The 15,593-nt window shown below is 39.1% G+C and overlaps 1 protein-coding gene across 1 annotated transcript in view; it reads left to right on the top strand.

The window, feature by feature from the left end:
- Positions 1-218: 218 nt before the first annotated feature.
- The window catches only part of LOC104466152 (E3 ubiquitin-protein ligase KCMF1), a gene marked incomplete at its 5' end in the record, with an annotated part of 19,582 nt that continues 4,207 nt past the window's right edge, over positions 219-15,593 (top strand). The window contains 2 exons of the mRNA XM_010079488.1: positions 219-386; positions 13,616-13,755. Coding sequence (XP_010077790.1) covers positions 219-386; positions 13,616-13,755 — 308 coding nt within the window. The remainder of the gene's footprint in view (positions 387-13,615; positions 13,756-15,593) is intronic.

Below are 15,593 nucleotides of genomic sequence, written 5' to 3'. Positions count from 1 at the left end.
TGAGTTTGCCCGTATTTATGTCAAGAATTCAAGATCCTAATTTTGAGAGAGCAGTATCTTTTAAAGACATAAATACATTTAAAAATTGAGTCTTGTGTTAGTTGCATTGGTCAGAGAAGGCTAGCTCCTTTTAGTTGGTGAGAGGCAATAACAACAAATCTACCTCTTATAAAAAAGTGCATTTATTACTGTTTTAAAGCAATTTTATTTGTTTACAGGTGTCAGCTGTGATGCATGTTTAAAAGGAAACTTTCGAGGTCGACGATACAAGTGTTTAATTTGTTACGATTACGATCTCTGTGCAACTTGTTATGAAAGTGGTGCAACGACAACAAGGCATACAACTGACCATCCAATGCAGTGCATTCTAACAAGAGTAGATTTTGGTAAGTGATCATTTCAAACCGTAGTAATTTGCTTTCTATGTTGTGTCTACAGACATAATACGGATTATCATGATTTTACTTATTAATCACATTCTTTGTTAGCACACTGAAAATAAAGCAAGTTCTTGTCTTCCAAAAAACAGGCATGTGTTCTTTGATTCTATTATACAAGAACTGATTTATATATTTCTTTTTAATTTTTGCATATATATTTTTAATCTTTTTTTATTTTGTTTATTTTGGCAGGTTATCAGACTAATAAATATACTTAATAACAATTACTACTCCTAATTAACTTCTAATTCAAAAGGTGTGGTAGCCCTTGCTCACAGTATGCTTTACTTAAGTGCTACAGTGTACAAAGAAAAATCCTGGTGGGATTTTGTAGGAATGTTACTCACTGGTGACTTATGTCAGGCTGTAGGTATAGCAGGGACATTGATGGGCTGTATTGAGTATAAAAGATTAGTGGCAAGTATTAGTGTATAGTCTTCTTGGAAATCCTTTGAAGATCTAATTTCAGAACTACTTTCTACTGTAAAGCCATGTCAATATTTAAAATAGGAAAGAATTGTTCTTGTCTCACATCCTGCTTGTTGTTTCTCTTGTGTCATATTTATAACAGGTTGTAATTCACAAGATACTTCTGTGACAAACCTCTGCTCTAAAATGTGGCTGATGCTGGACACATACTTTGTTTTTATGTTAAGCCCACAGGGATGGCATTTTAGTAAATTTTTTTTAGTAGTTCTGGTGGTATTTTTTGTTACATTTTGAATTCTTTAAATACAATGATTTATTAAAAGCTGAAGTCTTAAGAATTATAAATGACTTTTTTTTAACCTTTTATTATAACAGAAGTAAAATTCACTTAGGTGTTGCTTTAAAGATTAGAGAACAGCTGTATATGGAAACATGCAGTTGGTTTCTCAAAACAGCCTTTGAATGAAGATGTCCTTCATTTTCTTTGTAATTATCAGGCCCCTGCTTTGCCCTGGACTGCCTTGTCATGACTTCAAAAATCCAGGCCCTGCGAATCCAGAGTTTGAAATGAAATCACTTAGTGCATTATCAAAAATGCACACGACCATTTTTGCTTGCAAATGTTTCTTCTCAGGCTTCTTTTTTTTGGTCTCTCTCATGAGGTGAAAGTCTCTGTGTACAGTGTATTAATTCAGGATTCTAGTCACTGTATGAGATGCACAGTTCAAACTTCTTAGCCCCTTAGCATCGGTTATTCTTGGATGTTACATATGGGCTAAAAGGACAGCATTGCTGTAAACATTAAGTGTTTATCATGGGGTAAGAGAACTGAAACATGCTTGCTATGAAGCCTTAAGGTAGCATTAAATGTCAAAGGTTTCAATGCACTGCAATGAGGAAACTTGTTCTAAAAATTACTTTAAACAATGTCTATCGTCAGAATTTAAGAACTTCTAGGAAATATATTTTGTTTGTTGATATTTCTCTTTTGGAAGTCTTTGAACATGTCTTTTGGTTTAATGGATTTTATTTGTGTATATTTTGGGGGCAGAGAGGGATTATTTTTTATTGTTTGAAGTCTGCATGAAGAATACAGATGGCAAAGTGGAAGAAGGTTCGCAGTGAAGTATTGAGATGGTAATTGGATTCCAAGAGCTACTTCTGCATTGCCTGGTGTTTGTGCTACTGTGGCTTCTTTAAATAAGATGAATAAGAAAACAAGCTCTAGAAATGTCATATGGCTCGATATCTGAGCATTGCTCTTGCCGAACCAGTGGTAGGAAAAAAAATTCTGCAGCTCAGCTCTGCAGCATGACTCCTGCTTTGATTTAACACTGTAGAAAAAGAACAGAAAAAAACGTATCACCACCAGACCATGGACCACAGCAAATGTTGATGGCACCTGAGTGCTAATGACCTTATAAGCTTGTACACTGGAGAATGAATTAAGGAATATTTACAAATAACCTGTTCTTTAGGGCTTATGAAGTTCTGTGATGTCATTCTTAAAATGGTTTTATTTTACAGTTCCCTGTACAATGTATGACATAAAGGAGTGTGCCTTTACAGTATTACACAGATTCTTAGAGAAACTACGGTAACTTTTCAAAGGGCCTTGTGTAGCTGAGGACATCGTGTGACTTTGAGGAGCATACAAAAAATGAGGAGCTAAGGAATGTTAAGTTTAATTAGAAAACCAATAATGAATGGTAGAATCAGTCTAGAATGACCTGTTTCAGGGTTGTCAGAATTGCTGTACCAATGAACATTAAAAATTACCAAGGAAGCAGATATCAATGGGTTAAAAAAAAATAATCTCAAGGGCAAGATTGGCAATGTAAAACTAAATGACATGGAACTAATGAAGTCTTTAGTAAATTCGTAAGTGTCGTTGGATGTCAAATGAGAAGACAATGTTTTCTAAGGTGTGACAGTATGAGGAGGCAGTTTTCCTAAGTAAGGAAAACTTCAGTAGACACACAGAATGGAAGGCTGTTCCTGTAGGTGGGTGTGTGAATTGTGGTTTACCTGGCCATTGACAAACTTAAATACTGTTGTCTGTAATTGAGTTTGATTCAAAGGTATGAACACTGTTTTTAATAGGCGTAAACTTACAGTTTTTGCTGATGGTGGGGAGGGAAGTGGACAGCTAGTATTTTACCGAAGAGAAGGAAGCAGAGTGGGGGATCCTACCATTGCAAAACTGATGCAAGCACTTCAGAAGAAGTCAGTGTCTCTTTTCTGATTTTAAATGTATGCGTGGGGATCAGTGAGTCATTTGCTCAAGGTCCATCTGCAGCTTATGAAAACAACCCCCGTACCTCCAGTTCCCATCACCATTTTGGCCAGCCCTGTTTATATGCAGGTAACTGTGGAGGTTGATTAAGTACTCTGTGCCTGAATCTGTGACCCAGTTCATTTTAACATATTGTTTACCTCCGTGAAAATTCTGATCTGTTTTTAGGGTTCCTAGATGTTGTAATGATGTTGCAGAGTGTATTGAAGGTGAACTTTTCTGGTGCTCTGAATGAGCTTTTGTTGTCATCTTGATATTTTTTGATTTATTCCTCTGTCTGCTTCCCACCTCCCCCTCCAAGACTTAGACTAGTGTAGGAGCCCATATAAGAACACTGAAAACAAGTTAAAAATCATAGTTATTTCTGGCTACACGTGTTTGCTCTTGTACCATCTAGTTGGCATATTTGTCTTTCAGTAGTTAGTGTATGACCTAGTATTAATTTTGAAACAAGGTGGGATCCAGAAGAGTGGTAGTGCTGTTGTTCTTCAGTCCCCACAAGAGACACTGGAAGAGATACTTTTAACACACACACACCAAGAGTGATACGTAACAGGGACAGAGCTTAAAACAAAATATGAAATCTCATATATGTAATGACAAGTGACGTTTAAAGCACAAATCCAATTAGTTTATTTCTGAGGGGTCAAAGAGTAGAATTGCAGTAGGCCTAGTGTAAAGAACAGGAATGTGCTTACCAGGCAGTCATTGTACTTCTGTGCTTTTTGTAGGACAATTTGTCAGGACAATGGAGAAGTTCAGAGCAAATTTCCCAGCTTTCTTTCTCCTGAAAAATAATCCTAAGCTGTTAGAATACTTTATGACTTTAGGCATATGGCTTGCATATTATCCCCACCATTTTAAACAGGTTATACTGTCAAATAAAGTAATTCGAATTGTTAGTAGAATCCTCTGCTAAAATCATGTTATGTTACTTTTATCAAAGTCCACTCTGCTCAGGTGCTTATGTGACAGAAGATTCTGTCACTTTTGTTCCTAATTCCTAGGCAAAGGCAGCTGTTTAAATAATGGTTGCCGTAATAATGTGTAGTGTGAGGTCTGGCTGGATTAACCAGAATTCAGCTTGAGGCTCTTGTAATTTTTTTTTTTCAGCTGCTAGAAGAAGATCTGTCTGGTAGGTGTGTATCTTGCTAAGTCAGAGCATCATAGAATAGTCTAGTTTTTGTGGAAGGGTACTTTGGAGATCATCTAATCTAACCTTCTGTTGGAAGCAGGCACATAAGTTGGGCTATCACATCAAGACAAGCCTCGAATATTTCCCTCAAGGGATGTTTCACCACTTCTGGGCAACATATTCTAGCATTTAGTCCCTACAGTGCATATTGGTTTCTTTTGTTTGATTTCCTTCATTCAAGCAGAATTTCCTCTGAAGTAGCTTGTACCTGCAGCCATGTCATCATGTTTCCTTTTGAAGAGCATACCTCTATTTCCTCTACAACTACTTTTTCAGTGTAAGAAGTTGGAGACAAGACCCACCTTGAGCCTTCTCTAGGCTGGTTGAACCTTATTCCTTCAACCATTCTTACGTCAAGTTCTCCAACTGTCTTAAGTGTCTTGGTGGACACACCATGCACACAAAAAAACCACTAGATCCTCTCCATTTTATTTCAGTATCTGTCATGAATTGGAGAGACCAAAACTGAACACTGTGTTCCTGGTGTTGCCTAACAAGTGCCAGGTAACATGGGATGATCACATCCCTTGATTTGATGACTGTTCTCATGCCGATTCAGCCCAGGACATTGTTTGCCTTCAGTGATGTGGGGGCACATTGCTGGCTCATGTTTGGCCTGCTGTCCACTGGGATCCCTCAGTCCTTTTCAGCAGAGCGTCTTCCCAGCTAGTTGACCCTGCCTTTAAGCAGCTGCTGCTGTTTTGGTAGTGCTCAGTATTGGCAGATGGGCTGCAAATCCTCTTCCATTTCCATTAGCATCAATGCTCGTTCATGGCTTCAGCATGTGGTTCTTCAAACAAATACACTACAACTTGTATAATACCAACATTTTTATCTATACATGTATATCAAATTGAAATTATATTACTCATATGAAGAAAAGTGAAACTAAAATTCCTGTCGGCTGTGTACCCTTGTAAAGAAATACATCTTAACAGAAAGTAAGGACAAGCTGTTATAAAATGTAGTCCTGACTTATCTCTTTGAAAGATTGATTTTTATCTAAGGAATGCTACTGTACTTCTGTCTCATTACTAACCTTCTGCCAAGTTTAAGAATGTGTTAGATTTAAATGTTAAATAGAAGCAGTCTGTAGCTGTAGATGGATGATAAAGCAAAACTGCTCATCTTTTTTGCCTGAGTTTTCACATGAAATTCAGTTTGTGGTAGTTTTTCAAGAAATGCTATAATGTCTGAACACTGTTGAGCTTGATATCCAACTTCTTAAACTATTGTTGAGTCCTCTTTAGACCATATTCTGATCCTTTTAGTCCTTTGTATTCTTCTTCTAATTGATAGGCAGTGTGGCTAATGAATCATGTCCTAGAGGGTTGTGATTTTAGTCTGGTTTTCTTTTTAACTGAGCAACCTTGTCTTTGTAACTACTTTGAAAACAGGGCTTTAGAGGTCCAGAGGAGTTTCGAGAGTTATGAACTCCTGCTTTTGTGTAGGAACGTATTTTGGAAGAACCTGAAAGATTTCTTTGTGACCAGAAAAGATAATTCTTTGGTGATGGGCCAGTTGCATCATAACAGTAATACAACTGTAAATGAAAACAGTAACACTGTAGGTTGCTTTGCTTCTGCAACCATGGAGGCATGGCCTTTTGATATTTTTTTTTCTGATACTACTTCTGGTTATTATGGTCTTCCCTAGCAAGTGAGCCTTTGATAGTCAATAACATGACTGTGTTCATAATTTGTAGGACTCTTGATGTACTTGTAAAAGTGAAACAGGTGGAGAAATATCTATTCAGTAACTTCAACAATAAAATTAGACACAAAGATTCATTATTACTTAATTACCAACCTCTATTTTTAAAAAATTCAAGTTTAAAAGAAAACTTGATGACCTGTATTTCAGATTATAAAAGGGGCATATTTTGATTGTAAGAGGTAAAGAGAAATTAAAGTGGAGGACGAGAATCGAAGTGACGTGTAAACTTCCCAAGAAAAAATACTTGGATTTGCTAGTGACTGATTTAACTTCAGACCAGGTGCATTTTTAAATTTTTTCTTCCAGATGAAGGCACATTTGTGATGTGCATGTATGTTTGCTACATATTATTAGAAAGCTGTGGAAGGAGATACGAGTGGGAGAATATGCAGGAGTATAATCAGGAGGTTGGAAAGAACTCAGATTTTTAAAATTTAATTAAGAAATGTCTTGTTTCATATTCTCTAAAAGCAAGGACCAGAAACACCGTATTAAGTTAATGGGCCAAGTTAACAACTGGCTGCACTGTTGGTGTTGGCAACAGAGTTTTGGTTTCTATGACCATGGGACCCTGTTTGATGACTGACAACTGAAGGAGAAAGAAGGGATCCATTTCACTTAAGCAGGGCATGCATGTCTTTGCCAACAGGTTGGCTAGCCTAGTAAGAAGGGCTTTAAACTGGGAAAGATGGGGAAGGGGAGATTTGTAAGAGACAGGGTAGGCAACAAAACACGGCTCAAGTCAGGATGCCTTCAGCAGGTCCAGGCAGCCAGGGAAGTGCACACAGGACATGGCCATGGAGGATCATGTTGCACCCCTCTTGGGAATCTTGCATGCTCGACTACCTCTCTGCAATGTCTGTATGCCGGTGCACGCAATGTGGAGAATAAACAGGAAGAATTAGAGATCTGTGTGCAGTCACAGGGCCACGATATCATTGTGATTACAGAGATGTGGTGGGGTAGCTCATGTGACTGGAGTGCTGTCATGGATGGCTATGTGCTTTTTAGGAAAGATGGGTCAGGAAGGTGAGGTGGAGGAGTTGCTCTTAATGTGAGAGTGACTGGAATGTATTGAGCTCTGCCTAGGTGTGGATGAAGAGCGAGTTGAGAGCTTAGGGGTAAGGACTGAAGGGCAGGCTAATGTGGGTGACGCTGTTGTGGGTATTTACTACAGGCCACCAGATCAGGAAGAAGTAGTCAGTGAGGCCTTCTGTAGACAGCTGGAAGTAGCCTCACAGTAACAAGCCCTGGTTCTCATGGTGGACTTTAATGACCCCCATATCTGCTGGAAAGACAACACAGCTAGGCACAAACAGTACAGGAGGTTCCTGCAGAGCATTGATAATTTTTTTAGACAAGTGATGGAGGAGCCAATGAGGAGAGGTGTGTTGCTGGACCTCGTAGTGACAAAGAAGGACCAGTTGGAGATATGAGGGTTGGGGCAGCCTTGACTGCGGTGACCACGAGATGGTGGAGTTCAGGATCCTGTGAGGAGGCAATAATTAGGGTTGCAACCCTGGCCTTCAGGTGAGCAAACTTTGGCCTCTTCAGGAACATACTTGGAGGAGTCCCATGGGTTAGGGCCCTAGAATGAAGGGAGTTCCAAGAGAGCTTCCTGATCAAGGATCACATCCTCCAAGCTCAGGATCAGTGCATCCCTATGAGTAGGAAGTCAAGCAAAGCAGGCAGGAGACTTGCGTGGATGAGCTAGGAGCTCCTGGCAAAACTCAAACAGAGGAAGGAAGCATACAGAATGTGGAAAATGGGACAGGCCACTTGGGAGGAATATAGGAATGTTGTCAGAGTATGTAGGCATGTGACAAGGAAGGCTAAGCCCCGTTTGGAATTAAATCTGACTAGGGATGTCAAGGACAACAAGAAGAGCTTCTTCAAATACACCGGTAGCAAAAGGAAGACTAGAGGAAATGTGGGCCTGCTACTGAATGGGGTTGGTGCCTCGGTGATGAAGGGTACAGAGAATGCAGAGTTCCTGAATGCCCTCTTTGCTCCAGTCTTTACTGCTAAGGCCAGGCCTCAGGAATTACAGATCCTGGAGACAAAAGAGAAAGTCTGGAGAAAGGAAGACTTTCCCTTGGGTGAGGAGGATTGGGTTAGAGATAATGTAGGTAAACTTGACACCCACAAATCCATGGGCTCCAATAGGATGCAGCCATGAGTCCTGAGAGAGCTGGTGGATATTATTGCTAGGCCACTCCCCATCATCTCTGAAAGGTCATGGGGAACAGGAGAGGTCCCTGATGACTGGAAGAAAACCAAAGTCACTCCAGCCTGCAAGAAGGAGGACCGAGGAAGCTACAGGCGTGTTAGGCCTCACCTCCATCCATGGAAAGGTGATGGAACAGCTCATCCTGGATGCCATCTCTAAGCATGTGGAGGAAAAGAAGGTGATCAGGAGTAGTCAGCATGGATTCACCAAGGGGAAATCGTGCTTAAGTAATCTGATAGCATATTGATAGCGTTCTATGATAGAATGACTGGCTGGGTAGTTGAGGGGAGAGAGTGGGTGTTGTCTGCCTTGACTTCAGCAAGACTTTTGACATTGTCTCCCATAACATCCTCTTAGGTAATCTCAGGAAGTGTGGGTTGGGTGAGAGTAGACAGTGAAGTGGATTGAGAACTGTCTGAATGGCAGAGTTCAGAGTGTGGTGATCAGCAGTTCAGAGTCTAGTTGGAGGCTTGTAGCTAGTGGTGTCCCCTGGGAGTTAGTACTGGGTCCAGTACTGTTCAACTTATTCATCAACAACCTGGATGAAGGGACAGAGTGCACCATCAGCAAGCTTGCTGATGATACAAAACTGGGAGGAGTGGCTGCTACACCGGAAGGCTGTGTTGCCATGGAGAGAGACCTGGACAGGCTGGAGAGTTGGGCAGAGAGGACCCTTATGAAATTCAACAAAGGCAAAAGGGTCCTGCACCAAGAGAGGAGTAACCCCATGCGCCGGTACAGGATGGTGTAGCAGCTCTGCAGGGAAGGACTTGGGAGTCCTAGTGGACAACAAGTTAACCATGAGCCAGCAACGTGCCCTTGTGGCCCAGAAGGCAAAAGGTATCCTGGGCTGCATTAGGAAGAACATTGCCAGCAGGTTGAAAGAGGTGATCCTCCCCCTCTAGTCAGCTCTGGTGAGGCCATATCTGGTGTACAGTGTCCAATTCTGGGCTCCCCAGTACAAGAGACATGGCACTGCTGGAGAGAGGCCAACAGAGGGCTACAAAGATGATTAGGGGACTGGAGCATCTCTCTTATGAGGAAAGGCTGAGAGAGCTGGGCCTCTTTAGCCAGAAGAGAAGACTAAGAGGGAATCTGATCCATGTATACAATTATTTAAAGGAAGGGTGTCAAGAGGATGGGGCCAGACTATTTTCAGTGAAATATAAGAAGTTCTGTGTGCATATGAGGGAAAACTACTTTTCTGTGAGGGTGACAGAGCAAGCACTGGAACAGGTTACCTGGTGAGATTGTGAAGTCTCCTTCTCTGGAGATATTCAAAACCCAGCTGGCTGTGATCCTGTGTAACGTGCTCTAGATACTCCTGCTTGAGCAGGGAGGCTGGATTGGATGATCTTCAGAGGTCCCTTTCAACTTCAGTGATTCTGTGATTTGACAGTAATTGTCAAACCTCTCCCCTCTATGATAGAACCATGTGTACTGCTAGAATTCTTGACATCTGGACTGAGCTAACAGCGTATCTAAGGAAAATACATTTTTATTTCCATGCTAATCTATTTACCCCTCTCTTCAGATTGGTTGTGATTTGGTACCCTTTGCTCGGCTGAGAAGTTGGAGTTGGTACTTCTGCCTTACTTGAAAATATTTGCATTCATGAATTAGTGAGGTTTATAGGTAGAGGTTTTTAGACTACTTGATAATTTGGAGGGATTTTTTTTCTCTGTAGGTAGTAGGTGCAGAGGTTACTTTTATATGCAGATCCTCTAAAGAGTAAGGTTATTTGGCCTTTCTTCATTAGCTTGCCACTTTGAGTCATCATTTTATTTAATCCAAATTAGTATATAAGGAAATTCTGAAAAATTCCCAGAAATAGTCTGCTGAGTTAGAAAGATTCCTCAAAGGAGAATTTCACTTGGAGTTCTTGCATGTGTGTATGACTGTTTGCAGTGAAGGAGAATTTCAGTTTTCCAATCAGTAAACAGGTATTTAATCATCATCGTGAGGGTCATGCTGCAGCTTGAGGGAAATAAGAGGATCAACTAAAAAAACTGTCATTAGCTTTTTCTGTGTTTTTGACTGGCATTTTTGCTGTTCCCACAGGTGTGCAGAATTTTCTTACAGAAGTTTGTGTTGAATTATTGAGTATCAGAGAACAGTATAGTATTTACATGTGCTGTTTTGGGCAGATTAAATGCAGTTAAATTTGGAATTATTTTTAACTATTTGGTTCAAAAGTTTGGCCATCTTACTTAGTTCCCAGAATCTTTATTTAAGTTCCACCTTTGTATCTTTAGGACACTGGAAAAGTGAGAAATGAAGTTTACATTTCCTCTGTGCAATGACACTGTAGAAGTAGGAATGCTTTAAAAGTTCTCCTTTTTGCTATATGCTGTAACAACTTGTGTAATGAGCTGTGTTAATTAGAATTTTTCTTCATATAATTACGAGGAGGATTCATTCATCCATCTTCATTGAAGCATTGTGCATTTATCTATTCTAGACAACTATAATTTTGAATCCTTTGCCCTTCAGATATATTTTTCTGAAACGATATCTATTCCAGAGTTTGTATGGCTGATCCGTTCAGAGACTGTCTTAGAACTTTGTCCACGTAAACCATGTTTGTGCTTTCCTCATTTGAAACCATGACATCTGTAAATTCTTTGTATTTTAGTATGCTGCAGCATATTGGTAATTTTTTACTTCTGCTCAGGTTTTTGGCTACATCAGAATGGGAGTCCGAATGTGATTCTTGGAGAAACTTTCAGAGAAGTACTTAGTGAAATATGTACTGAAGTGGCCCTGGTTAGGAGCTCCAAAATCTTGAAGTTCTGCTAATTATGCAGACCTGTGTGTTGTATCTGAAACAGTCTCTGTAACATCTCAGACTTGGAGCAACTTAATTTTCATAAAAGTTTTTACTGCATATCATGTAAATAAGAGGAGAATGGAGAACTTGGAAACAAGACTGGTCATCACCTGGAAAATATGTATGCAGTAATTTTAGAGAAGCTATTCAAGCCAAAAAATAGTTGTGAATGTAGGTAAATTTAATTGGTTCATCCTTTAGGATGATGTTGCTTAACACCTATACATAGGGACTATCAGAGTTGTGAATACTAATGGTGTAATCCTGCCTCAGATCCAGTTTTTCTGGTCACCTGCTAGAATAGTTGTACCAATCTACTCATACAGAATAAACACACGTTTACTGTGAGTGATGGGTAACAACTACAGATAGTTTTAAAAGCTTTGACATGGGGGAATTTGCTGTTCCTGTTTTTGAGCATTCAGAACATGCTCTAAAGTTGATTGATACTTAGCTTGTAAACCAAACAAGCAGATTCAAGAGTTCATAAGAAGCTTTCTTCCAGTCTGCTGGTATTATCATCTTCAGTTGAATACGGTATATTTAAGTGTTGACCAGTGACCTCTCGCACAAATTGGGAAGTTAGACCTTCCTCTTCATAGCTTCACTGGTTCTTCCCATGGATTTACAGGGCATCAGGTAAGGACAGATGTTTTGAATTAAGAGATACCACGTCTTGTTGTTAGGATGCCAACTGGATGCCTGACAGCTTGTCAAGGAAATGCCCATTGTTTGTGTGTTAGGTGACTCAGATGCATTCAGAACCGAGTCCTGATACATGGTGTGCAAGGACCTTTGGGATTTCCCTCTAATAATGATTCCAGCCATCTGTTTGTGTCAGCACTATATAGATTACTTTCAGCTTAGGGGGCAGGGGTGCTAATCTTTCGGGCATGTCTTGGAATTTGCATTCATGCTGACTTTCAGTCTGTATAGTTCTCAAATTCAATCATAATCTGATATGCAATTCCATTCTCTAATGAAAAGTTACTATGCCTTATTGTATAAAACATTTAATGGAGCCTCAGGTGCTGCTTTGGAGAACTAAGACTTAAATTGTCTGGGAACATTTTGCTTTGGATAGTCGAACATACTGTTTTCCTCATGTGTATGTGAACAAATGAATCTAGATTCAGGATGGTACCCAAGCTTAGTGTGATGGTTAATTTGATGAACCAGTTAAAATGCTCAGTGCGTCAGGAAGTGTTTCTTCTTTGGCAAGGCTGTCTTTCTACTTGGGCATTTCTTGCCATGCCTGTTAAAGGGGTGTATTTCTCCCATCCTTCAGCACTGAAATTCTCTGGAAGCAATTTCCAAGTAAGGGGAACAGGGACTTACTGAACATAAACTTTATTCTGCAGTGGATGCAATCTGATTCTATACCTTTTTAGCTCTGCATATTATTAGCATGTTACTAAGAAGCTGATTTCCTGTATTGGTCTTGGAGTATTAGCCCTCAAAACCTAGTTATATGTAAATACTATCTGTTAACATCATGGATTATAGATACGCACTTAAGCTGTCAGAAAGATGTATTCCTAACACGAGATGGATATTGCCTCGTGGTGCAGAATATGAGTTCTAGTATCTGTTCAGACTTGTCCAATTTTTAATTTATAGCAAAATATTTGTATTTATATGAAAATATTTTTTCCGTTGCTTATCAATGAGGCCTAGAAAAAGTGTCAGTTAAAAGATTTTAAATTACTTGCTGGAAAAAAATCACGCCTTTTATCTTGATATGAATGTGAAGTTTATTTGTGTTTTCTGTAGTACCTGCAGAGGATGAGAGAGAAAAGCATTATTTTCTTGCAGGATTTGATAAATTTTCATGTTAAGTTTGGGAACTTCTACATTAGCAACTTAAAAGTGCCTGCTTTTCATCAGTAGTGGAAAAGTGCTTAAATTCAGCACACCTAGAAGTTGCAACCAGTGTGTAACAAATAATCAGATTCCTTTTTCAGTAGCAATCATATATTATATATTTGAGAAGTTTCTAAAACTACTTGCTGTGAAGCTGTGTTTCAGCTATGGCATAAATATTGACATATAATATCACAGAGGACTTATTTTAAGCTAAATTTTTGAAGTACTGTTAAAGAGTTCAGCTCTTGAAAACTCATCTTACGATTGAAAAATACCACAGGTGGCCCTCTACATGGGCTAAGAAGGGTGGTGGAAAAGTTAAGGTTTGGAAGTATCTGCAGCTTCATCAAAGGAGGCTTTGTGCCTACGGAATGCTGGAAAACTATGTTATGTTTGCTAATGAAAGCGAGACATAGTCTCTCTGGCTTTAATCATCAGTAGTTGAACACTTGAATATCGGCCTATGACCTTTATACAGGATTAAAATAGTCATTTCAGTTAAATACCAGATTAATTTGTCAGTGATTACATTGAAGTACATTTATGTTTACATGAACAAAATAAATGATGCTACTGCTTTAAGTAACCTCTGTTTAAACACTTTCTGTTTCAGATTTGTACTATGGTGGAGAAGCTTTCTCTGTAGAGCAGCCACAGTCTTTCACTTGTCCTTATTGTGGGAAAATGGGTTATACGGAAACATCTCTTCAAGAACATGTTACTTCTGAGCATGCAGAAACATCCACAGAAGTGGTAAGCAGCTTCAGAACTGGCTTTCAATTGTGATGGAAATATATTAAAAAGAAATTCTCTTCTGGAAAATTTGGTATCTTCCTGTACTTTTTCTTTCTTGAAGCATGAGTTCATTTACTTGCTGTGAGAAGACATACCTACATTTAATAGTGACATCAAAATTCTTCCATGTTTTATGGGTATCATAATGTAATGAGCTTGCTTGCTTCTTTTATGATTGCTGTTTGGTTGTCCTGTTGCAAAGACTGTAAGCTCATAGGTGTGCCAGTCTTTTTTTAACCATAGGAGAGAGGACATGCAGACAGTTCGGTGTGTTTTTCAAATAGCTTTTTGTAATAGACCTGCTATATTTATGCAGAAGAAGTTGTCATTCTTTTGAAGCTGTTGCTGTTTAAAGCAGGGGTTTTTCCCCATCCTTAACCATTAGGGCATTTGGCATGGTTAAAAATGCACTTCTTAAACAAGTTTCAACAGAAGTACTTTAATCTGAGGTGTAAGCTCCTGCTATGCTGATAGTCTTTGAAAGTAAGAGAAACTAGGTTAGCAGAATGACATGAAGGGTGCTTGTGTCTGGTTAACTGCTGTACTATAGATTGCTAAAAGAATGTGAATGCTTGAGGTGGATTACTCAGCACTACTACATTGTGAAGAAATTACTTATAACTAGGTTCTCTATTCTGATCTTCTAGTGCTCTTAACTTCCAAGGAATTCTTTGTAAGAAAAGGAATTTTTCTTCTCCAAGGCTATTAAGGATCTTGTTCAAAGGAATGATAGGGGAGGTGGTTTGTCCACCTTTTTGAGACTCGTATCTGTTCTGATCTTTCTTAAAAACATATGAAGTGAAGCAGTTTACTTCACTGCTCGTAATTTAACTTAGTGACACACTAATTTTTATCGTGTCCTTGAATTTTTGTTTAGCTTCACAACTTTCAGACATCAGCCATTGAAAATTCCACTTTTTTGATTACTTTTTCTTGTGGCTTAGTATTGCAGTTCTGATTTGGACCACTTGATGTCAGTGATATGGTCCTGACAGGGAATGTTAAGATTCCAGGGTTTTAAAATTTGACCCATTCTTGTTTACAGCTGTGACTTCTAGAACTCAGTAGATAAAGCCTAAATTTGTAATTCTAGACATCTGCTACTCCACTGATTCCTGAAAGAATTTTAATTATAAAGGACCAAAAAAACCCAACAAAACCATGACTGACAAAAAATATTATTTACTTTTTATGAGTCAGTCTGCAACATTGTTCTGTCTTTGCTCTTTGACATTGTCTGGAACAATGTTTTAATCCTTGAATATGATTATATATATTTGTGGTAAGTTTTGAATCTAGCTTTTGTGATAAATGTTTAGTGTGTAGGCATATAAAACTACTTGAGTACTGCAGTCTTACTGTAGATAGTGAAAGGCTACAACATTATTAAGAGGAAAATATTAGGGATTCTACGTGGTCTTAGCCTTTCAAGCAATTATTTCTGTTTAGATACTGAGATTGTAGTCCTTGTAGTATCTCTGTCCATCCAAAGATGTGTTTTATTTTAGATCTTTAGGGGAAGTTTAGAAGGGTAGAATCACTTTTTAGTGGCATATGCCAGCTCCCACAGCACTTGCGGGTACATCCTGTCACAGCCCATGGACTTGAGTATGTCCAGTTAATTATTCTCTGACCTAATCCTCTTCTGCCAGGGCAGTATCTTCCTTGCTCCAGACTTTCTTTCTGGTCTCTGGGGCCTGGAATTCCTGAAGGCTGGTCTTGCTAGTAAAGACTGAGGCAAATGAGGCATTCATAACGTCTTCTGTGTCCTATTTAACTGTCTTGGGTAAGGGCCA

The sequence above is a fragment of the Pterocles gutturalis genome, unplaced genomic scaffold, assembly GCF_000699245.1.
Source record: "Pterocles gutturalis isolate BGI_N339 unplaced genomic scaffold, ASM69924v1 scaffold7309, whole genome shotgun sequence".
Lineage (NCBI taxonomy): Eukaryota > Metazoa > Chordata > Aves > Pterocliformes > Pteroclidae > Pterocles > Pterocles gutturalis.
The sequence above is the reverse complement of the archived record's forward strand: the minus strand, read 5'-3'. Positions and strand labels throughout refer to the sequence as shown.